Source organism: Halichoeres trimaculatus, unplaced genomic scaffold (genome assembly GCF_033239565.1).
Source record: "Halichoeres trimaculatus isolate MK-OKI-2021-1 unplaced genomic scaffold, fHalTri1.1 fHalTri1_scaffold_24, whole genome shotgun sequence".
NCBI classification, from domain to species: Eukaryota; Metazoa; Chordata; class Actinopteri; order Labriformes; family Labridae; genus Halichoeres; species Halichoeres trimaculatus.
The window spans coordinates 7016917-7040223 of record NW_027437202.1 but is presented as its reverse complement, the minus strand read 5'-3'; the positions used below and the strand labels follow the sequence as shown (position 1 = coordinate 7040223).

The following is a 23307-nucleotide window of genomic DNA, read 5'->3' as shown; positions in this document are numbered from 1 at the left end:
AATGTTGTCAAAAAATAAATAAATAGCACAGTTCTTTTTGGGTTAATAAAGTTGAAAAATTTCTACTTATTTCTAAAACACATGATTTTAACTAAAGATTAGTAATAGCCACAATTTCAGGTACATTTCTTTGTTTATATCACTCACAAACATGACAATGTTCATTACACAAGCTAAACCAGATCCTCACTCAGCTCAATTCCACCTAACTTTTAATTTCTTTCTAAAGTGGGAAACAGTTATCTGGTTTAAATTTCTGCAATGCAACACTAAGTGTGTTAAAAACAAACTCCTGTATCAGGGCAGGTTTTGATTCACCAGATTTGCATGAAGAGGATTTTAAAAGAGTCACTGTGAGATGTTTGAAAAAAAAAAAGAGTTAAAGGATCCTACCCGTCTCTCGTCTGTGCAGGTCTCAGGGATGCCGATCCTGAACCTCTCCTTTGCAGCATGTGGTTTCTTGGGGATCTACCACCTGGGGGCAGTCGGGGCCTTTCTACGCCACGGGGACAGGCTGGTGGGGTCCCTCAGGGCCTGTGCAGGGGCCTCAGCCGGAGCTCTGGTTGCTGCTGTGATGGTTACAGCTCCTGACAAGCTGGAGGTAGAGTAATGTGGGGTCAGAAGGAGTCTCTTTGAGAAGAGGAGGAGGAGATTTTACAGTTATTTAGACAAAACTCTCAACTTACACTCACCATCATCACTCTGACACTTTCACAAACGTCAAAGTGTTGAATTAAAGACTCCGTCAGGCTTTTCTCAGGTACTCAGCATCAAAGATCTGACATCCAAGGAAGAAATCTGTCTGTCCTTTGAATATTTAAACACCCACTGACTGAGAAATGCATGAAGTAACATCCAAAGAGTACAAAATGAGAGTGAGACATTTAAATTTGGAATACAGACACATCAGAGGTGAGGTGGGATCTTAGAGCAGAGGATCTCTTTCTGAGTGAGGTTGTGGATTAAAAAAGAAAAGAAGCAATGAGCCTGAAGAAAAACAGCACACAGGAAGTGGAACTGAAGATAACTCTGTCTCTTTTGCAGCACTGTAAAGAGTTCACCTTCAGGTTTGCAGACGGTGTGAGACGACAGAGGTTTGGAGCGGCCACACCAGGATTCGACTTCATGCTCACACTACGGTAAACAGAGATTATCACCCTCAGATGAGAGACTGGCTGCAAAGTTGTTTCTGATGTAGCAGCAGAGGAATTCAGTCAATAAACATAAATTCTAAAAAGTTATCACAGTTTAGAGCGGTGAACTATCATGTGTGACCGTGAGCTGACTTTAACCTCATCAGCATGCGCCGCTGCTTCTGTGTATGTTGAACAGATTGAGTCATAATGACTCGTCGATATAAAGAGCAGTGTTTTTATGACGTCCTGGGGGATTCTGGTATTAAAACCCTGACAAACGACTGGTGTGTGTGTGTGTGTGTGTGTGTGATGTGTGTGTCTCCAGGGAGGGCATCGAGGAGATTCTGCCTGCCGATGCTCACAGCCTGGCCTCTGACCGCCTCCACATCTCCATCACACACTCCAAGAGCGGGAAGAACCATATCGTGTCCTGCTTTACCTCCAGGGAGGAGCTCATACAGGTAAATACAACACATCCTCTAAATTTAGAGCTGCGTTAAATGTTTTATGTCCTGGTTCTTTATTTTAAAGCTGAGCGTTTGATTTTAAGAGTCATTGCTGTGATTCCCCAGACGATGACTGTGTTGAAGTTTTTCTCACTTTGACCTCCTCCAGGCTCTCCTGGCGAGCAGCTTCGTGCCTGTTTACGCTGGAGTCAAACCGGTGGATTTTAGAGGACAGGTAGAAGACAGTGAAGCTCCTGATGAAATGAATTTCGTCACTTTTCACTTTCGTAATGTGTATGATTCTTGTTCTCTCCCAGAAATGGATCGATGGAGGATTCACAGACAGTCTCCCCATCCTTCCTGTCGGACGAACCGTCACCGTGTCCCCCTTCGCTGGGCTGCAGGACGTGTGTCCCATCCACAGGGGGCGCTACAACACTCAGCTCAGACTGGCGAACATGAATGTTATGGTAAAAACTGGATCAGAAAGGATGATGTGCTCTCAGATATTTTTAGACATGATGTTTTCTCTTTTCAGATTTCTTCAAACACATCTCATGTTTTCTCCTTTTCCTCAGTTCTCTGTGGAGAACATCAAACGTCTGAACCAGGCCCTGTTCCCTCCGAGCAGCGGGGGGATGAAGTCATACTACGAGGAAGGTTTCAGCGACGCTGTGAGGTTCCTGAAGAGAGAGGCCTGGATGAGCTGACGAGAAAAAAACATTTTAACTGTTTTTATTTGTTGTGTTTTTGTCAAACTGGATGAAATATCAGAGATGTGTTCTTCAAACAGCCTCACCTGTGTCAGTGTGTGGAGATGCTCTCCTGGATCAATGCTTCGGTTTTTATTTATAGGCTCAAGCATGAAAGGTGTGTGTGTGCAGATAAATGTTATCACACTCTGCTCCATGACAGCAGCAGCACAGGATGAAAAGCGCTCGTGAGAACATGGACTCCTCATCAATTTTCTAAGGAGGCTTTTAATTTCCGCGGCTGGAGGCAGCGTGAGAGAGAGAAAAGGAGATATTGGACGCCGCAGCTCTTCACAGGACGTCATGGATGTTGCAGCTCCCACGGGACGGGAGGATGGAGCGCTTTCTTTGAAGTGCTGGACGTTTCTGCGGGGTTTCTGTTTGATTCCCTCCAGCATCAGGAGACGTGAGCAGGTTCTCCATCAGCTGCTGAGAGGAGGGTTACCATCTCCACACGGTCGGTTAGCGCTCCAGAGGGTGTTGGTAAAACCTTCATTCTGCGTCTGCTGCAGAATCTATACCTCTTTGAGACTGAAACGGTGCAGGGGGCACACGAAAACCAATCAGGACGTGGTTTCCCAGAAGCAGCTTTAAGCTGGGACGGTTCTGCTTTGGTTTGAAGACGTTTCCCAACCCAGAAAAGTTACTTGTGTTAAGACATTTTTCTTTTTTCATTTGCAGATTTTTTAACTTGTTTTGAGAAATTCAGACCTCTTTTTTCTTGTTCATTAATTTGAAACAAGACATTTTTCTGGACTGATTAGTTGAATGTGGCTCATGTTAAGTATAACCAGACATTTTTTACTCAAAATAAGACAAAAACACTTGATTAGATTTCCGTTTTTTGCAGTGTTTGCTTAGAAATAAAGTTCAGAAAGAAACAAAAGTGTGATTAAAACTAATTTAAACAGACGTGTGAACTTTTTATTTCATTTCTACTGAATCTGATCTGACAATAACACCACACACTACACCCTTAAAGCTCCACTCATCAAACATAATTTGATTCATCTATTAGAAAATGAATTTGTGGATCAGATTAAAAAGACGAAGAGTTGAGGAGTGTTATTTTAAAATGTGCCTCTGACGTAAAGACGAAGAAGAAATCTCAACATCCAGATCAGCTCCTGAAGCGCAGACACACACAGATGTTTCCTGCTGCTCTTATGTAATCCCACCTGCTGCGTCTGCTAATGAGGCTCCGTTCAGGCTTCCCTTAAATTACACTTTCCACTGGGGGCCAGAGATTCCCCGCTTTTGTTTATTACTGCTGTTGTTTGTTGGGAAACTCAGCCCTCAGCCTGGAGAGCGGCCAGCTGAAGGAGCCGCTTTATTACAGTAATTATTTAGCTTCACTGTAGACACACACACACACACCTGCAGTGTGCGACAGCTCTACGAAGCTTGTTTATGTTCACTAAGAGTGGTTATTTCCCCGTGTGAAAGTCTGACGGCGTCACATGAGGTGTGTGAGTTTTACCGGCGTCCTCCTCCTTCCTCGTCGTCCTCGCCGTGCTGGCACTGACACAGCTGGGAGAAGGAGGAGCAGCAGGGCTGCATCCAGGGCCTCCACAGCACGCCCCCTGCAGACAACTGCACCTCCCCGGGCTTCACCGACCTCCGATGTGCCTCAGCGGCCTCCTCCATCACAGCCAGGATGGCGCTGAAGGCGGGCTCGGTGTCAGGAGTCAGCGGCGTGCTCTCTGACGGGTCCCTGGAGAGGTCGAAGAGCAGCGGAGGATCGTGATAAGTCACGTCCCCTGGGCCACAGAAGCAGATGTGTGTGTGGGAACAGGATGTTTCGTTCTCGGGGTAGAAGTTTGGGGTGAAGTAGAAAGCCTTCCACACGGCGGTGCCTGAGAAACAAACACGTTACACACACACACACACAGATACCTGAACATGCTTTTCTTCTCAACTCACCGTTTCGTGGACGCCATCTGACTGCGTTCAGGAAGCTGCTGCAGTAATGGAACAAAAACTCATGATGTGACCTTTCAACTTTCCCCTGGAGGAGATCCATGAGGTCGTGACCGTCGATGTCTCTGCAGGAGGAGGACAGAAAACACCCTTTAGAGTCTCAGCGGCTCTTTTTGAAACACGCCACAGATCTCCGGCTCACCTGTCGTCTGGGACTGACGCTCCGCTCAGCTGCACCACGGTCGGGAACAGATCCATGTTGCTGGTGGGCTCGTCTACTTCTCTGCCAGCTGGGACGACCCCTGGCCAACGCAGGAGTCCTGGTACCCGGATCCCTCCTTCGAAGTTTGTGGACTTCCCAGCTGCTCAGAAGAAAGAGGGAAGAAAGTCCTACACGTGTTTTTCTGCAGCATGAATTAAAAAACCCAAACATCTTCTTCACCTTTATAAATCCCGTTCCAGCCTCGGTGCACCTCCCCCCAAGCTGAGATCTCCTCCAGGTGAGCGCCCTGATCTGACGTCAGGTAGAGCAGAGTGTGCTCCCTCAGCTGGAGCCGGTCCAGGGTCTTCATGATCTCACCTGGAAAACACACAGAACAGAAAACTGCTCAGCATTCATGACTCTCTCGACACATCCCTGCAGCTGTGGACGGTGAAACACAAAGCGAGTCGAGGGCGACGCAATTACCGCCCTCCTCCTGTGTGCTCGGACGACGCTCCTCGGGCGAAAATAATGAGAGTAATTACACGTTCATTAGGAAAATAACCCCCAACATTCGGCACAATGTGGCTCCAGAACGTCCTTGAGTGTGAGCAGAAATCACAGTCAGAGAGGAATAATAAGAATAATGAAGGACCAGCTGATCTTATTACAGCAGCTTTTGCAGAAAACACTCGTTTCTGACATAATTATAAAAATCCTTTCATGTTTCTTCAGATGTTTCTGGAAAACACACCTACGCTCCAGTCCACTTCATGCACAGCATCCCCGTAGATGCCGTGTTGGCTGCTTCCTCTGAAGCGTGCAGAGGCGAACATGGCCGTGTGCACCTGGATGAAGGAGAAGAACAGCAGGAAGGGCTTCTGGGAGTTCCTGCAGAAACAGGAAGTAGAGATCAGTGACACACAGAGGGAAAACCGTTTCCACCAACATCATCCATGAGCTACCTCTCCATGAAGCACACAGCCTCCTGCGTCATCCTCTGCGTCAGGTTTTCGGACACAAACGGCTGCTCCACGACTCTGTGGTCCCGCATCAGGATGCAGTTAAAGTACGGGATCACCGCGAGGAAGCCTGCAAACAGCCCTGCAGCCAGGAGCAGCAGAGCCAGCAGCACCAGGATCAGGCCTCTGCGGATCACGATGACGCCGCGGTAGTGGAGGAGAGCTGCGGTGAGGATGATGATGCCCAGCGTCCTGTAAGGGAGGTACTTCTGGATCTGGAACACGGTGCCATGACCCGGCTGGCAGTCCCGCAGGTTGGTGAGAGGGATGCCGAAGAAGTATTTGAAGCCATGAGCGCTGGGGTGGTGGCAGTGATCGGTGCTGCTGTTACAGTTCAGACCGAGGTGCCACTTTCCTGCAAAAAGGATGAAAGTCACTGTAAGATTTCTGCAGCAGCATCCTGGGAGCAGCAGGTCCTGAAAGTTTACCTATGAGAGCTGTCTCGTAGCCTTGTTGTTGTGCGATCTTTGCAAAAGTGAGCTCCGTGCTGGGCAGACCTCCAGGTGCTGCGTTCAGGATGAAAACTAAGTTTTTGCCGTGTCCATAAATTCCTGCAGGAGAGGAAAAAGAAATGAAATGAACGTGGGAGACAAAGTGTGATAATCTGAATCTTTGCAGCCACCCTGTGAGTTCACAGATGGTTAACTTCTTCAGTCTCCAGATAAATGAGCTCTGCAAGGATGTGTTTAATGTGACAGTGTTTAACAGTTGTGTTTTCCGCCTGCAGACCGACATTAAGCACCGTGTCAGTCACTGAACGTTTTTCTGCTCACTGGCCTGATCGTATCGGGTATCTTCCGGTGAGAAATGCGGCCCTGCTGGGGGTGCAGAGGGCAGCAGCAGCGATGTGATGAGTCAGCTTCACCCCTTCCTCCGCCAGCTGGTCAATATTTGGGGTCCTGCAATCACAATTCATCAGCAGATACAGGAGGAGCTCGATACTCAGACGGAGAGCAGCAGGAGAAAGAATCAGACTCTTAAGGGTCAGCCCGCTCAAATGTACCTCAGGGTTTTGTTCCCGTAGCAGCCGAGGTCTCCAATCCCGAGGTCGTCCACCATCATCAGGACAAAGTTTGGCCTCCTGCCCTCCTGAGGAGACGCGCCGCTCACCTCCAGGAGCAGCAGCAGCAGCAGAGAGGAGTGAGAACGTGTGGGCTTCATGTTGTCAGAGCAGGAACACTGGAGGAGAAATCGCAGCACAAACTAAACACCCACTGACAGATCAGCTCTTAGAGGAGGAGTGGGTGGATCATGATGCAAGAGCGGAGTGAGGAGTTTCAACCTGATGAGGTGCACGTGCTGCAGAACTTTGGACATGATAACAACCTCACTGAGCATGCACGCTAGTCACGGCTGCAGGAAAGAGTCATGCATGAGGAAGTGGAGCCTTTAAACATGCAGAATGAGGAAGCATGAAATGTGCAGTGTAGCTGTCTTGCAAAAAACAGACATTACTCCTTTTGTTTGCTTCGGTTTCAGGCTGCAGGCTGCAAAAGAAATTGTAACAAAAATAAACTCAAGGGGATCTGATGAAAACAGGCTGCAGGAAAGTCATGGGGTGCAGACATGATTGACTAAGTTAGTGTGAGACAGACACAGAGATAAGAGAACAGCTGACAGAGGAAAAACTCATTCACACCAGTGAAGGTCGATGCAGCCTGCTAGATGGGTTACGACAGTGAGTGCATGCATGAAATGTGCAGAGGTGAGCATATATCAACAGTGCTATCCATTAAAAAGTCCCAGCATCCTTCACTCTGAGCTCCAAACAGCTGCACCTGTTGGTCTGAAACACCCCTCACTGTTAACTCATCTCATGCAAAGCTGCGTCGTCTGTTTTTATGTGTCAGGTGTGTTAAACTCTTACCTGTAGCTCCTCTCTGCCCACACACCTGCGCGACCAAAACAATACACATACAAAGTTTCCGGAACCGGCTGGACGAGAATCTCGAGAAACTTCGTGCGCGAGGCGGAGGAGGAAAACGTCTTCCTGTTTGAAGTCTCGAAACTCCACAAACAAAACAAAATACACATCTAACCCTTTTCTTTTTTTATTCCCCGCTTTAAAAAAGCTGAACATTTCTCACTTTTGATAAATATTTCAAATAAATATCTAAATAAAAAGGGGGTAAGTGTGAGGGTGCTGCAGTGTGACCAGCAGGGGGCAGTGTTGTTGTGTGAATCCCAGAGGGCTTTACGTACGGCGTGAGGTTTGGATGAGGAGTTGGGCTTTTATCAGCTGCACACAAGTAGTGAAAAGATAAATATATTTTTATTTATTTATTTTTATTATTTTTATTTTATTTATTCTTTCTGCAACAAACATGCGCAGTAAGTAATATCCCGTGCATGATTCAATACTGATATCCATCCAAAAACATCTCTGCATCCAAAGTGCTGCACAAACCTGCTGCATGCATGTGTTGTTTTGTTGCATTGGCTTTGATTCCCCTCACGGCAAAATCAGACGCTCAATAAAATCCAATTATCATCAGGCAGCTCTCCAAACTGCAGCTTATACTGGATGTAACCCCAGAGAAAGGTTTGTTTTTGAAGCCTGAACTGCTTCAAAAAAACATTCAAGCCTCATTTTTATCTTTTAATATATTAAAATGTGACTTTTGGGGGAGCTTGGAGTTTAATAAAATAATTAAACTGAGAATGCACTGCAAAAACTGAAATCTTATCAAGTGTTTTTGTCTTACTTTCAGTAGAAAATTCCTTTTTAGACTCAATATGAGCCAAATTCACATGACCAGTCCAGAAAAATGTCTTGTTTAGAGTTATTTAAGGACAAAAATGAGGTCTGAATTGCTCATAACCAGTAAAAAAATCTAAACAAAAACAAGAGAAAAGTTACTTGTATTAAGACATTGTTCTAGTCTCAAGGAAATTTTCAAGCAATTGTTTCATGTTCCATATGCAGATTTTTTTACTGGTTACAAGCGATTCAAACCTCATTTTTGTACTCTGATAACTTGAAACAAGACATTTTTCTGGATTGATAAGTTGAAAGTGGCTCATATTGAGTATAATAAGATGATTTTTACTTAAAAAAAGACAAAAACACTTGATAAGATTTCAGTTTTTTTGCAGCAGGTACATCCTGGTGTCATCAGCGTAGAAATGAAGCTGCTCACTCCCTCCTCTTTCACTCCGGGTCACAGCTCTGAAAGGCGTCTGCAGCCCCAGGCGGCTCAGGAGCGTTCACACATTCCCCCTCCTGACAGCAGAATTTAGGACAAAGCGTGCACGTGACAGTGGAGAGGAAAGCATGCACGAGTCGATCCAGCTCTGCAGCAGGAGCATGCAGAGAGAGAAGAGGAAAAAAAAAAGAGCACATAAAAAGTTCTTTATTTGTTTTCCTCTTTGCATTGAATCCTCTTCTCTATCCGCTCGCAGCCTGAGCCGCCCTCATTAGACGGATGTTCAGCCCTGGCATTCTGACCAGCTGCACATGTTGATTTGATTTGGCTGTGCGGAGGACGCGCAGAGGTCAGGAGCGTTCATTTAGAGGCGAGCAAAAGAGTCTGCTCCCAATTTTCTCTCAGCCCCACCCCCTCCAGCCTTACAGTGGAAGTGGAAACCCTGAAGAAGAGCATCACTTCCTCTGCAGCCACAGGCGACGGGGGGGGGGCATGTCAGCTGGAAGCAAGCGGGCACGATTTACGGTCAGGAGCACAGATGTTTGCAGAAAAAAAGTGATGCCGTCATCGCTTCTGTGATTGTTATTTATACAAGGATGGAGAAGAGAATGACGCTGCAGGAATAATTTCATGTCTGAGTGTTTCCATGCTAATCCAGAATCTTCCATGTGGTCATTCTCAGAGCACGGTGGCTGCACTGTAAAAAAAAAAAGTCGCTGCGAAGTTTACTGAACTTTCAGCAAAGCGCCGGTGAGTATCTACACGTCTACTGTTCACAGTTTACAGCGAAGGTGTTCGAGCTGACACCTCATATCATTACATTTCAATGCACCACAGGTGTGACATAAATTCTCTTCACACCTTCTGCAGGATCAGCTGAGGAGCTCTGCCGCCTGAGAGCTTAATGGCGTCTGTGTCATGAAGAGAGAAGTGTTGTTGTGAGAGAAATCGATGCTGTTATGGTCGTGTTTACGCGCCACATGAATTACTTACATGAAGCTGCAGAGACGAGGCTTCTCCCCCCTCCTTTCTCTGTGCGCTGTGAAATGATGGAGCTATTTTGTTCCAGCGTTAGGTGTTAATATGATCTGATCCTGTCCTCGGGCTGTGTGTCTCTGAGAGCAGCTGAAGTTAGCATCCGTTCACACATGAGCAGCAAAAGCTGAAACATTTATTCTTTTTTTTTTTAGGGACATCACAGCATCTTATCTGAGCTTCAAGGAGGGAGACAAAATGAGTCCAGAATCAGAATCTGACTCAGGATTCAGGAAGGCCCATGCCATCCTGGATACCGCAGGTTGAACAACAAATAAAGACCTCTCTGGAAGTGAGTCCAGGTTCTGCCTCCGCAGTCCTCATTAAGCTCTGAGGACACGTCATGTGTGTCAGAAATATCAATAACTCCTAATCACCGTCCGTCAGCGGCGGCGTGGGCGAGCCGTCAGCTCCTCATCGGTGACTAAGAGGCAACAATAACACATCCTGGCATCCTGCGCTCGATTTGATGGAAATTATTTTAGTCATGATGAGATGATGAAACCTGTGACGCACCAAACCCACAAGCTCACTCTGAGAGCAGCTGCATGAAGCAGGAAAGGGGAATAGGGATGGATGTGTGTGCCCACCTGACAGGTGTGTGTGTGTATTTCTCCTCACTGATTTCACCATGAATTACTCCACCCTGACCAACAAACAGGAAATGGATTCACATGTGTTGAATTTGGGATTCCACAACCAAGATCCATCAGGTCTGAGAGTTTCATGACATGAGAACAAAGCATCTGCTTTGGAGGCTTTTCAAAGTGCTCAGAAATCAGCCTGAGAAGAATCAATTGCACTCCTTGGTAGTGATTCTCCAGATCCCTGAAGACCTGAAGCCGTGTCAGATCAGACACAGAACACAAATCAGCATTAAGGAAAAACTGCCAGACAGCACTTCTTCTTCTTCTTCTTCTTCTGCTTCAAAGATGAGCGTGGATCGTTCAGATCTGGATTACTGCACCCAACTCTGGAGTGTTTTCCTCCTTTGTTTTGAATTTTGAGCATGCACTACTAGCACGAGCTACTTTTTGCATGTTCTGCAGCTATTTTTCACAGTCCATCTGCTTCATGCTTGGAGGAAGCAGCTGGTGAGGAGGTTGAAGATGAAGAATGGGGTGTCAGCGTTTTTTCGAGGGTGTATTTCTGCACATCTTGGATTAACACCGTGACAGTTTTATTGGTCGGACGTGTGGATTCCTAAGATCTCACTGAGGATGCAGAGTCGTCTCATTCTTTCCCTTCGAGCGTGCAGATTTCACTCGATCAATCTCCGCCGCCTAATGAAAGGCTTTAACAACGCTGGCCTGAGTTTATGGGAGCAGAAATTCACAGATCAATGAATCTGAGGTTGTTATCCAAGGACTCCACCCTCCCTCCTCTGTGTCACCTGGAAGACACGCAAATAACGAGCGCCGCTCCACAGAGGAGATAAATAGCTGTGGGTGAATGCAGGCAGACAGAGGTCAGCATCATTCACAGTGTTACCTTCAGCTCTGCTTTCTATTAAACATCAGCGCTCCTCTTATTATGAAGCCGCTGTGCTCACTGCAGGAGGATGACTCATTCCTGATGCCGCGCTCTTCCTCACTCCTGACAGCTGAGTTAATCACGTCTGTCAGCGTGTTTTACAACAGCGGGAGTGAAAGTTGTCGTTTTATCGATTATTTATGATCCCTAAATTTCCTGCTTTAAATCAGAGCACACAGAAATGAAAAATACGCCATCATAAACCGCAGCTGAAATGGATTAAAACTGCACTTATAAATATTTATGTATCATGTGGGGATCATCTGACGGGGACGGATGGGACAGCTGTCATGAAGAGGAAGCCAACTCCTGAGTTTCATCTCAACTTTTTCATACTCCTTAATACCTGCTGCTCAGTGTGTGTGTGTGTGTGTGTGTTTGAGCACACACACCTCCTCCTGTATCCCCCGAAGGCCTCCTCAAACCTTTTGTTTGTGCACCAACTCAAGAGTAATGGAGGTAGAATTAGAAAGCAGCTCTTTGTTTCCTCCCGGCTTTGGAACGCAGCCTCGGATACACAATCATTAAAAGCTCTCGCAGCGGACGAAAGGTCACCGCTGGGTGCAAACACGACATGCTGATGAGGAGAGGGGAAAGAGAAAAAGGAAACAGTGCAGACAGGAATTCATCTTTAGTTATAAAACATCTTTGTACAGGATCTCTAGAGGTTTACAAAAGGCTGAGCACACACACTGAACACATGTTCCACAGGTAATAAATACAGACAGACGTTTTATACAGAATTTACAGAGTACAGGGAGCTACATGACTTTAACAAGCATAGTGCAGGTACCATGGGTGAGACGCGAGACGTCCGGGTGCTTCATGCATTTCCATCTAAAAGGGCTGTTAGGGCTGGGTGTCTACAAGCATCCCTCGCTGCCTGTGCAGAACCAGAGATGAGGGTTAGTGCATGAAGAAACATTTCCTGACCCAGCCCTAAAGGTAACAAAACTGAACTTCTACATGCTAGTACGATGCACGCTCACTTATCACACACTGGAGCCGAGGTTTCTCCCTCAGCTGGGAGTCAAAGGAATAAGAACTTCTTTTTTTTTTTTTTAATTTAAATTAATTTTATTTTATTTTATTTAATTTTATTTTATTTTATTTATTTTAATTTTATTTTATTTCATTACTTTAATCATTAAATTATTTCTATTATTAATTAATTATTTTTTTATTAAATAAAAAAAAAGAAGAACTTCTTTTTCAGTTGCATAAACTTTTCTACACTTGCAGGTTTGATCTCTACTACCAGGATTCATGTGAGAGGACGCAGACACCAGAAATATTGCACAGAGTGAGAGTTCATGTTGAGGCTCATTGTCGTCCTGAGTTCTCGGTTCGTGCGTGCTGATTGGCCGTCTGGGTTCAGTGCCTCTCGATGATCGCCGTGTTGTGGTGGAGCTTCCTCAGCCTCGGTCCTGAACAGAGAAGAGTGAGAACTTAAAACTAAAACAAACCCAGACGTCTCTGCAAAGACTCGCCTCGTGGCTTACTGTGTCTCAGGATGCTCTGGCTCCCAGGAGTCTGGAAAGTCCTGGATGCTGCAGGACCTTCTCCCTCCACAGTGATGGCCTGCACCTCCAGCCGGTACAGGCTGTCAGGGTGGAGGTCTGACACCACCAGGATGTTGGCATCCTGAGAGAGAAAAACAGAGAGTGTGCTCGAAGTGTGTGAAATTGGAGGAGAGCTGCGATCTGAGGGTTTCAGTTTGTCAGCTCGGTGAACCCTGAGATTCATCTTTAAGGAGGGCACAGAATCTGACTGCTAAAGAGTCAGGAAGTGGAGAAGAAGAAACAAACAAAGAGAAAGTGAAGAGGAGACGTCTGCAGCACTGACCGGCGGGAGAATCTGCGACTGCGAGATGAGGCTGTGTGGTAGCTTGTTGCTGGGTCGGTTTGTGGTGATGACCTCCGCCCACGTCACCTGGTAGCCCGTCAGCTGCTGGTAGGAAGGAGGCGGAGCCAGAGCCCAGCTGAAGATGGCCGTTGTGTTCCCACCTCGCACCTCGAAGGCTGCAGTCAGGTTAACCGGCTTCAGGAGGATCTGCTGAGGAGGCACTGAGGAGGAACCACAGGAGGAGGTTACATTAAAATCTGTTTAACAAAAGAAACACCTGAGGGTTCCTCTTCCTCACCTCCTCCTCCTCCTCTGTGGCAGGTGATGGGTTTGGGGCTCTTGGCCTGGATGGTGGCGCAGGAGGGGGTGAAGAAGACGGCGCTCTCTGCGGGGGGACGAGTCTTCTTACTGAGCGGCTGCAGGAGGACTTTGTACTTGCAGGAGAAGAGGAGGCCTGGGAGGCTGACGAAGGTCTCCTGGATCACACAGAGACAGGAAGTGATGAGGAAGCTGACGCCTGAGGGTCTTATATAATAATCACAGTGGGGGGGGGGTCTCTACCCGGGTGTTGGTCTTCTCCGTGGGGGTGGTCTGGTTGTGTGCGCAGTGCTCTGATCCCCACTGGACTCTGTAGTACTCCACTGAAGGATCTACAAAAGGAGTTAATGAGTAACACAACTTTAAAAACCAGCGTAGAAATAAAGCTCAGAGTGAGAGCTCTCACCTGTGCTGCTCTGCCAGTAAACGTGCACTCTGAGCTGCCCGTCCTGATAAAACGGCGTCCCTACGTCCAGGATGTCTCCGGTTGGGTTTCTTGGGACTGGACCAGAAGCTTCAAAACAGATCCAACAACGTTACTTAAAGCTGCAGCGTCTGATGGAAACACACCGTCTTTGATTTCTGCAGGCTGAAAAGACTCAAGCACAGAAACATCAAATCTGAGAACTTTGGGCGCCGGCGGATCACCTCCGCTGATGTCTGCAGCTTTATTCACTCCAGCCTTTCTCTCGGTGAATACGCGTCTTTATTCCCTCTTCATGTCAGATTGTCACTTTGAAATAAACTCTTGACATTTTGGATTAAAGTAAAAGGATTTTCTGCTCTGCTGCGCTGATAAGTTTGTGAGTTTTAAATGTTCAGGTTGTGACTGGGAGGAGTGAAGCTCTGAGTCTCAGAGGATCAAAGATTTTACATCCAGGCAGGGAAAGAAATCCCATCAAAACTAAATGAAAGTGCCAAGTAACACCTGAGAGATCACACACACGGAGACGAGACGTTTATTTGAGGTGTTTTTGAATAAAGCGTGAAGTTGGAGCTTGTACCTCGCTGCGTGCTGAAGTGGAGGATGGCTCGAGGGCCTTTGAGCTGAGTTTGACCCCAGTATGACACCGCCTGGACCTCCACGGTGTAGCTCCTGTTTGCGCGCATGCTGTCCAGCTCCACCTGGTTCTACACACACACACACACACACACACACACAGGAAGAGGATGAGTATGTTTTCACCACTAAAGAGACTCCTTCACGCTTTAGAGTTTCCACCCTCACCTCTCTGACCGTCTTCCTCCGTTTGGTCAGCGATGACGCAGACGCCTGCCCGGCTGCCGTCCAGCTCCAGCTCACCTTGTAGTGATGAACCGGGACGTCCAGGTCAGAGGGGACGCTCCACTGCAGCCGAGCCGACACCGCCCGACCTGGACCGAAGCTCATGTTCGCCACCCTGAGCTCAGAAGGCGCAGGAGGGTTGGACGGGTCTGAAGGAGACAGATCATCGTCTTTCACTGCATTCAACCAATCATGAGGTGATCTGATCTGTGTGTGTCTGACCTCGGATGGAGTGGATGTGTCTGCTCGGCGTGGTGAAACCTCTGGTCCCGTGCGTGTTCACAGCAGCCACTCTGAACTGGTACCAGCGGCCGGGTCGGGTGTCAGAGAGCTGGGCTCCCTGCTCGGTGGTCTGAGGAGCATCGAGGGAGGTGTTAAAGTGTTGCAGCGACATTTTCAATCAAGCTGCTGCAGAGATGTTAAACTCAGCTGACCTGTGCAACCACCTGCCAGGAGGTGGCGCTGTCCTCGCTGGGCTGGATGCCGAAGTTCCACCTCCTCTGCAGGACGTAGACGACAGGCTCGGCTGAGATGTTGAAGCGGGAGGACCAGCGGACCTCCAGCTGACCGGAGGGGAGCTCAGTGAAGCTCAGCTCCTTCCTGGGCTTCAAGGGAGCGCCTGGAGGAGAAACACGGAGGTGTGAGGATGCATTTCGTTCTCATCTCATACAACAACGAGTAGACTCAGAGAGGACGCAAACTCAGCGTCTCATCCCTGCAGAGACTCAAAGCGACGATGAGTTTTTAGAACATGAGCATCCTGCGCTCAGCTCGCTTTGATCAACCACACGACAGAGGAGGCTTTAAGTAGGACAAACTCCACCTGACTCTCACTGGCTGTCTGTCAGACGCTTTCTCCACCTGGAGTTACGTCACATCTCTGAGAGGAGACCCCCCCCCATGCCCCTGGGGAGGCCAGGCGGCGTCTGGTTCAGGTTGACAGGAAGTTTATGACACTGCAAGTGTGTCAGCGTGAGTCATGGAGGTAATAACTCATCACAAAAACATCCAAAGGATATTAAAAATATATCACTTCACTGCTCCGGAGCAGCTTTGTTTCTGCTCGGGATCAAACCGTGTCAGAGCCGAGCAGAATCACCCAGGAGCAGCCTGAGGGAGGAGGAAGTCAGAGGGCTCAGAAGTTCAAGAGTTTAGACACACACACTCTCAAACACACACTGTCTCTGCAGCTCAAACACAGGCACAACACCTGAAACACCCTCACCTTTGTAGAGGTCTTTGGGGGTCTGGCAGGTGTGTCCGCAGCCGTTGGAGCAGCATTTCCTCGTGGTGGAGCAGTCCCGGTCGTGGTCGCAGCTCTCCACGCAGGCCGCGGCGAAGCCACTGGCTCTCTCAGGAGGAGGACAGCTGCCCTGCTTCACCTCCAACACCGACTGCAGGAACTCACAGCTGGTCACACACTCCCAGTGCTTCTTGGGAAATGACCTCTGCGTGGTCAAAGGGAGCAGGTTAACTTACATCTGACAGCATGCAGCGTGACCACAATGTGTGTGTGTGTGTGTGTGTGTGTGTGAGCGTACCTCACACAGATCTCTGCAGCTGCTTTTCCTCTTCATCTCCCATGAATCTTTGCAGGGCTCCAGGCACTGTCAGAGTGAGAATCAGTCAATCATCAGCATTTAAAGATCGCATTCATCAGCTGAACGTTGGAGCGACTTATGTAAATGTGAGCACACAGGAGCAGAGTGAGCGGACTCGTCCTCTGCTCCACGAGCCGCTCAGACTCAGGGGAGCCGCCGCACACTGATTGTAATTTCATGCTGGAGTGAGAAACAGTGGGGAGGAGGGCGGCGAACGCACGGACAGGAGCTTCACAAGGACGAGGAGACTGAAAGTTAGGATGCAGGAAACTTCTGTCAGGAGTTTGGAGCAGGGGCGGCCCAAAAGTCCCAGGACTGTCGATTTTAATGAATTTAATTAATTTATCTAATTAAATTTATTTAATTTAATTTAATTTAATTTAATTTGATTTAATTTAATTTAATTTAATTTAATTTAATTTAATTTAATTTAATTTAATTTAATTTAATTTAATTTTATCTTATTTTATTTTATTTTATCTTATTTTATTTTATTTTATTTTATTTATTTACTTTAATTAATAAATAGATTTATTTTAAATTGTAAAATATTCTAATATTCAAGGACAAGAAGACTGAAAGTTAGGATGCAGGAAACTTCTTTCAGGAGTTTGGAGCAGGGGCGACATTTCTGGTGGGCCCAAAGGTCCCAAAACTGTAGAATTTTATTTATGTATTTTTTTTTTAAATCTAATTTAATTTAACTAAATTTAATTTTTAAAAATTATTTATTTATTTTAATACATCAATTAATTTATTTGAATTTGTACTATTTTTTATTTTATTTTTTATTTTTATTATATGTCCTTGCTCTTACAGCTTATAATTAACCATAGGCAGGCTACAGGTGCGTGAGAGCGCCACTTTTTGGTAAGTAACAGTGATTGCAGGTAAATATGTTGGATCCAGAAAAGGATTATAAAAATGCAAATTAAAGGCAAAAAAAGCAACCAAACCTGCTTTTCAACCTGAACATCGTAGCAAATTTAGTCATTTTAAATAAAAATAAATAAATAAATAAAAAAATAAAAAAATATTGAATTGAATTAATAACATACAAACATTTGTAACTTAAAGCCCGGACAAAATTAGTCTGGCCCACCCAAAACTAAAATCCTGGCTCCATCCCTGGTTTTAAGTCTTGTTTATCAGCTCCTGGAGGAGGAAAAAGAGTGTGGTAATACTCCTTTAAGATGCTCAGTAAAACTGTTTGCCTGCACAGACTTAGAGTTTGCAGATGAAAAAAAAAAGTTGCACACATTCCCAGACTCCACAGTGCACATCCAGTCCACGCAGCTCTTCCTCCTCGGTGATGAAGACTCCCTGAAGCATGTCTGATAGTTCTGCCAAGCCTGCCATCTCCCATCATCCCTCCCCGGTCTCTACGGAGAGAGCTCGTCCCCTAATACGGGCCGACGCTCCCTCCCCTCGCGCCTCTCCCAGCGTCACCTCAGTGTTGGTTAGTTTTCCGCTCCATTTCAAGCTTAAATCGAGCATTTCATCCCTGTGCAGCGCAGACACAGCTGACCGGGGAACTTTGTGCTGTGGTTGAGAGAGATTTGAGAAAAGCACCTCTGGCCCCTGAGAGACTTTTGTCTTGGCTGCACCAAATTGGAATTGGTTTGGCAGCCAAGCTGTTCTTTGCAGGTTGGAGTGTGTATTCAGTGTGTGTGCTGGCAGCACCGCTCCTCCATGACCAAACGGAGATAATGGAGCGAACAACTTCTCTGCTGACCGTGCAAAATGCTCTTCATCATTCGGTGCTCGCCTCCGTTTGATTCGCTGCCCAGACCAACTCCTCAGAGAGCAAACAGGCCTCGTGTTGGTCTCCAGCTTCCTGTTTCAACAGCTCCAACCATCTTTGAGAGCGTTCCAGACCTTTAAAACATCTTCAGACAAGACCTCGGCTTCTCCCATGGAGGGAGAGGATGGCGAGGAAATTATTTCACGAGTAGTTTTTACACAAGGAGGAGTACGTCTGGCTCTCTGTCAAACATCACGAAGCCCACTAATGACTGCCAAGAGCGTCCGAAAGACTCGTTACAACACGCTCAATGCCAGTTGTCCAGGTTGTGTGCTCACGACGGCTCTGATGCTACAGTCGTGCGATCTTAAGCTCTTCTTTTAAGAGCTCGATTGAACCGGACTGTGTGGGAGTGTGGCGCTAATCAACTCTGGCACTCGCAAATGGCCGTCTGCCTGGAGGAGATAGTGACAGAAGGATTAACAAGCACTCATTACCACCGAGTCTACGAGGACGACCGGGGGCCAAATGGTCACGAGCCAAAGAGATGGGCTGTCGCACAAAAACCGGCTTTACCCAGCTTTTCATCTAGACTCTGAGATCGAGAGCTGGACTGAGATGTGTCAACACCTAGACGGCAAAAATGAAACTTTGGGTTTAAAAATAGAGCAAACCCTGAGAGATTCATCTCCTGCTGCTTTCGGTAATCCTAACACTGACTTCCCTCTCGGCCTGCGGTTAGAGGAACCAGAAGTTAGCATCACAGCAGCACCCACGCCCAGGCTGTGTGTGCGTTCTCTCTGTGGTCAAAGCGTGCATGTACGACTCATCTGAATCAGCTGTCTTTTTAAATCACACGACCCGAGCTGCTGCTTTATCACGACGGCAGATCAAACACGATAAAAGCAGTTACGGCTTCCCCAGCACGCAAACAATCACGACGACTCAAGCTAATAAAATCACGTCCAAACAAACAACCCGAAACCAACCACAGGCTGCGGCTGAATCCAAAGCGCTCTTTGATCAGGACGCTGTGAAAAAGACGTTTTTAATGCTTCAGAGAGGGCCTGTCACTGCAGAGCGACTCTGACGCATTTTACCACATCCATGTTTAAAGCTGGGCTGCTGCGCTGATGCAAAGTGAAGCGCAGAGAAGCACGGGCAGGGATGGTTTTTTAGAGGGATGCACGCAGCAGTGTGAGGGAAATCATGAGAAGATGCCACAGGGGCACAAAAGGGACAGAACAAAGATGAAAAAAAAAATCACATACCCCCTCTTTAAATTGCATCAATTTGCAAAAGCAACATCATCAAGACTTATGTGCCTCCTTTTCCCTTAGGATTCCTGATGAAAGCTTTAATCTGATCACAAAGGAGGGCATGCAAAAGTTCTGCAGTCAAACTTAAAGCTGCACATAAGCGATCAAAAGAAAGGAGCATGTTAGCATGAAAGCACGTCTGTGTTCAGGAATTAAGAAGATGAGGCAGCTCCTCCTTCGTCTCTTAATTCATGCTGCCATGAAAACATTCCCTCCCTGTGATCATGCACTAAAGGCCCTGAATATCTCACTTTAGAAGCTCTTAATAATGCAGCTGGGGAGATGCCTGATGAGCTAACATGTCATCACAATTAGCCGTCACTCGCATCGCACGGTTCGCAAAGTGAGAGGCTGCTGAGGCGCGTTAGTATCTCCATCGTTCCTCTCGGGAGCTGTTAGGGCTCCAAATTAGGATGAGGAATCAAATATCTGAGTGTGATTTTGTAAAAGTTGGAGGGGGAAGTTTTATTTTATGGATGTAATATCATCGAGGGGTGCAGTGTGTTCGCCATCCATTACTGGAGGCTCAGCTGAGCGTGATGTATGGCGTGTCAAAGCGTATGGAGCAGAGTGATGATGAATGTTGGAGCAGAGAAATGGGTAATAAGCAGTACAGTACACAAGCATGAATCAATACATGTTTACACACACACACAGGTACACACACACACAGACACACACACACAGAGCAGGGTGTCAGCAGTTTGCATGAGGTGTGATTTATGGCTGCACATAGCATGCATGAAGCTGCAGTGGTGCATTACTCACATCCTGCATGAGGGGATGCACTGTAAAAAGGCTGCTACCAGGAACTAAAGTTAGACCCTAGTTCCTGCCTTCCAGGAACTTTTCTTGGACACATTTTGATGATGCATAACGAAGAGGATCCATGTGAGTTTTGTCTCCGTTCCTTACCTTAGCGCACAGTTTGTGGTTCTGACACCAGCCCAGGGATCCGTTATTCTAGAGAGAGACACAAACACAAACAGAAGCATGTGTTATCACGTGTTCCTAAAGAGAACATGCACACGTCCTAATTATACTTCACAGCTCCGTCACAGCTCAGAGGAACCACTTATTTCCCCTGTCCAAAGACAAATGACTGTTTTCCCTCCAGTTTGCAGAGCTCGCCGTCCTTCACGGCTCCCCCCGCTGTGAGCCTGAGGCTGTTTGCAGAAAAATAATGAGCGCACATCCAGGATCACTGGTCGAGTCACAGGAGACAGTCGAACAATAAATTTACTTTCAGCCTCAAGAGAAGAGGGGAATGGGGATCTAATCGACACGCCTGCCACCGTTCAGCTGTGCAAATACAGAAGCGGTTTACAGTCATGTTAATGCAGTGACTTCCACTACAGAGTCGTGTTAATGCATTCTGTTGTGTCTGCAGCTAAGAGACACTTCCTCCCACCCCACATGCATGCACAAGGTCAATGTGAGTGTGTTTCACACTTCAGCAGCCAATCATCGGACACGAGAGCTGCACAAACCCATCATCGACTCGTTCCCCCTCCATACACGAGACCTGATCTGACACCGTGATGCATCGCATGTGGCGTGCAGAAAGTTCATGTTTGGGTGCAAATAAAACAAAATCAGACAGAGGCAAAGAAGCTTCCATGATTCAAATTCAGTCTGAATGTGTTTTTTTTTTTTTTACGGGCTGAACCGTCACTGTGTGCAGTGTCATCGCTCTAAGTGGGATCCTGTCTACATCAGTCTGCAGCCTGCAGCAACTCACTGCTTCATCCCTGTGTGTTTCCACGTGTGTGTGTGTTTGTGTGTGATCTAAAGGGATGTAATCAGGATAACAAGCCGTATGCTCTCCTCAGGTTGCTGTGAGGCAAAAAGTTTTAACAAGGTTTGTTTTCTCTTCATGTGGTGGAGAGTGGAGAAGGGTCAGGGGGTCGGGTGCTAAACTTTGGCAACAAAATACTTCAATAAAGTCTGACATTTAAACCATATCTGGTAGAGTTTTTGCAGCTAATTCCAGTTGTTTGAGTCAATAAATGTGATAATGTGCAGAAGGGGTCTGGTGTAAACTCTCACTTTGACAGAAATCCTCAATAAGCTCCAAAGTGACAACTTTAAAGCAAGATCCTGCAAAGATTTTGCAAAAATGTAAATGTAAAACAACTAGAATATATCTAAGATACTATGAAATACGCGGTTTTCCTCTTTAAAAAGCGGCGCAGCTCTCCAAACTCACAGCAGCGTTTTCAGACAGTTTGCGCACATGCGTAAAATGAAAGCAGCTGCTGTCAAAGAGGTAAAATTCTGCATAAAGTGCAAACAAACCAAAAGAAAAAGTGATAAATCAGCCTCTTTGGTCTTTTCTTACACTCTCTGTTTTTTATTTAATCGAGAAGTTCGTATTTAGCTCTGAAACGTGCCCCTAAAAGAATCGCACAGATGCGTAAATTTGGATTCGGCGCGCCTTACCTGCAGCGGTGTGGAGACTGACAGTGCCTCCACGCTGTGCAGACTGAGGCACCGGGACGCACACCTGGCTCTGGACACGCTCTCCGACCAGGACTCTTCATCATCACCATCATCCCGCTGCTTCCGCGCGCAGACTCCGCAGCTGAGGAGCAAAATAATCCACAGGGACCAGCTCTGGAGGAGGACTCCGCTGCGCGCACTCAGCATCTTCTTCTTCCTCTTCTTCTGGGGCAGAGAAACAGAGAGGATGGTGCGGGGTGTGATCTGATGGAGGTCCAGTTTAAGCAGAACTATAAAGCCAAGGGAGGAGCTACAGGAGCGAGGCGGACACAGTCAGGGTCAGGATGCTGAGAGGCTGCAGAGCTGGAGGATTAATAACGGCCTGTGCCAAAATATTCTCACGAGATGGAGAGTCAGAACTCCCTGTCAGGAAGAAAAGACAAACGTGTGTTAATAACAGGAGAAAGAGAAGTAAACAGAAGGAGGAGAACTGTCTCTAACAGGAAGAGTACACTGTAAAAAAAGTTGTGGTAAATTTTACAAGAAATTATTTGGTATTTCTGTGTTTGCCCTCATGGCCACCGTAGCAAAGCACCACAGGAGTGATGACAGCTCAGAGTTGTGTTTACAGCATCTTTCCAGTGGTTTCCTCTCCCCAGATGTTGCAGCATGAGGGCAAACCCTCTCACACCTCTTAACAAAGAGGAAACATCTCCCTTCTCGAGGTTTTACACCCGCAGGTGGAACTTCTTTCCATGAGAGTGAGAGTGTTTCCTCGTTCAGGGGGGGACACTTGTGGTTTTGGAGTTTTCCAGGGAATCCCAGCAGTAATTCTCACTGGAAGCTGCAAAACAAGACTTTTATGGACTCCTGCGTTAAAGTAACCACAAACATATCGCTCGTAATCAGGAGAGGGCGCCGCTGCTTTCCTCGCCCGGGGACAAGGGAAACCGTGACGTGTCGGAAACTCTGAAGAGATCCTCCTCGGGTTGTTGGTTCTCTCATGCCTGGCACAAGGGGCCCCTTTCGCACTGCCGGAGCGTCCCGCAGGGTTAACGAGAAGCTGGATTTTTCTCATTTACAAACTCAAACAATCTCTCAGCGCTGTCTCTTCTTCAGCCTCATTTTCAGGTGTTTGTTTCCCACAGGCCTCAAGTCTCACAGGTTTGACCCACATGATGAATCCCCAAAGGGCCCCAAACCAAATCCCTGAGGAGCTTCTTTTATTTCCATCTTGTTATTCCTGAAACTCAGCGTTAATGAAGTGAGAGTCTGACGCTCTGGTGGTCCACCCACAACAGGAAGCTGAAAACCCCTGCGAGCGCCCTGCTGAGCGTTTGACTCACTGTTTCACAAATAAAAACAACGCACTATGACAGGCTAATGGTCTCATTCTGTGAGCACATCGTTTGCCAGAATTAGATCAGTGGAGGAAGAAGTTTGAGAGGTATCTTAAAAGATTCAGAGCAGGAGAAATGTGTTTGTACGGAGAGCAAAAGCAGGAGGGATACAGACTTTTATCTTTCAAACACAGGAAACAAAAGCAGGAGATGAATGAGGA

At 46.9% G+C, this 23307-nt stretch overlaps 3 protein-coding genes across 5 annotated transcripts; 1 reads left to right on the top strand and 2 right to left on the bottom strand.

Moving 5' to 3' along the window:
• Positions 1–399: 399 nt before the first annotated feature.
• sts (steroid sulfatase (microsomal), isozyme S) lies at positions 400–7404 on the bottom strand. Of its 3 annotated transcripts, none has more exons than XR_012597628.1 (12): positions 7346–7404; positions 6482–6657; positions 6256–6377; positions 5907–6029; positions 5422–5833; positions 5211–5347; positions 4697–4834; positions 4457–4616; positions 4258–4379; positions 3815–4190; positions 693–1134; positions 400–595 (listed from the first exon to the last, which is right to left on the bottom strand). XR_012597628.1 is itself a non-coding variant. In XM_074664827.1 (12 exons), exons 2-12 carry the CDS (start codon positions 6637–6639, stop codon positions 548–550), a joined length of 1869 nt encoding a protein of 622 aa, XP_074520928.1. In that variant the 5' UTR covers positions 6640–6657; positions 7346–7404; the 3' UTR covers positions 400–547. The 3 variants fall into 3 exon arrangements, 2 of the variants coding, with proteins under 2 accessions (XP_074520928.1, XP_074520927.1); XM_074664827.1 differs by having other exon boundaries at positions 1062–1134; XM_074664826.1 differs by having other exon boundaries at positions 400–1134.
• Positions 1344–3145, top strand: pnpla4 (patatin-like phospholipase domain containing 4). The gene is made up of 5 exons (XM_074664581.1): positions 1344–1420; positions 1462–1563; positions 1727–1817; positions 1900–2052; positions 2161–3145. The coding sequence occupies exons 1-5, from the start codon at positions 1344–1346 to the stop codon at positions 2290–2292; spliced, it is 555 nt and encodes a 184-aa protein (XP_074520682.1). The 3' UTR covers positions 2293–3145.
• Positions 7405–11848: 4444 nt separating the features above from the next.
• Positions 11849–22697, bottom strand: anos1a (anosmin 1a). The gene is made up of 14 exons (XM_074664183.1): positions 21747–22697; positions 20220–20267; positions 16182–16247; positions 15866–16088; positions 15075–15259; positions 14863–14992; positions 14584–14789; positions 14360–14486; positions 13762–13869; positions 13599–13687; positions 13336–13513; positions 13038–13258; positions 12695–12836; positions 11849–12619 (listed from the first exon to the last, which is right to left on the bottom strand). Exons 1-14 carry the CDS (start codon positions 21951–21953, stop codon positions 12567–12569), a joined length of 1983 nt encoding a protein of 660 aa, XP_074520284.1. The 5' UTR covers positions 21954–22697; the 3' UTR covers positions 11849–12566.
• Between the last annotated feature and the right edge of the window lie 610 nt (positions 22698–23307).

Coding starts and splice junctions, on each gene's coding strand:
- sts (XM_074664826.1), bottom strand. CDS start 6,639: ATGAAGCCCACACGTTCTCACTCCTCTCTGCTGCTGCTGCTGCTCCTG. Junction 6,378..6,481: donor TACGGGAACAAAACCCTGAG/GTACATTTGAGC, acceptor TTGTGATTGCAG/GACCCCAAATATTGACCAGC. Junction 4,191..4,257: donor CAGATGGCGTCCACGAAACG/GTGAGTTGAGAA, acceptor TTTGTTTCTCAG/GCACCGCCGTGTGGAAGGCT.
- pnpla4 (XM_074664581.1), top strand. CDS start 1,344: ATGACTCGTCGATATAAAGAGCAGTGTTTTTATGACGTCCTGGGGGAT. Junction 1,421..1,461: donor AAAACCCTGACAAACGACTG/GTGTGTGTGTGT, acceptor GTGTGTCTCCAG/GGAGGGCATCGAGGAGATTC. Junction 2,053..2,160: donor TGGCGAACATGAATGTTATG/GTAAAAACTGGA, acceptor CCTTTTCCTCAG/TTCTCTGTGGAGAACATCAA.
- anos1a (XM_074664183.1), bottom strand. CDS start 21,953: ATGCTGAGTGCGCGCAGCGGAGTCCTCCTCCAGAGCTGGTCCCTGTGG. Junction 14,993..15,074: donor CCTGGCAGGTGGTTGCACAG/GTCAGCTGAGTT, acceptor GATGCTCCTCAG/ACCACCGAGCAGGGAGCCCA. Junction 13,870..14,359: donor CCACTTCAGCACGCAGCGAG/GTACAAGCTCCA, acceptor TCTGTTTTGAAG/CTTCTGGTCCAGTCCCAAGA.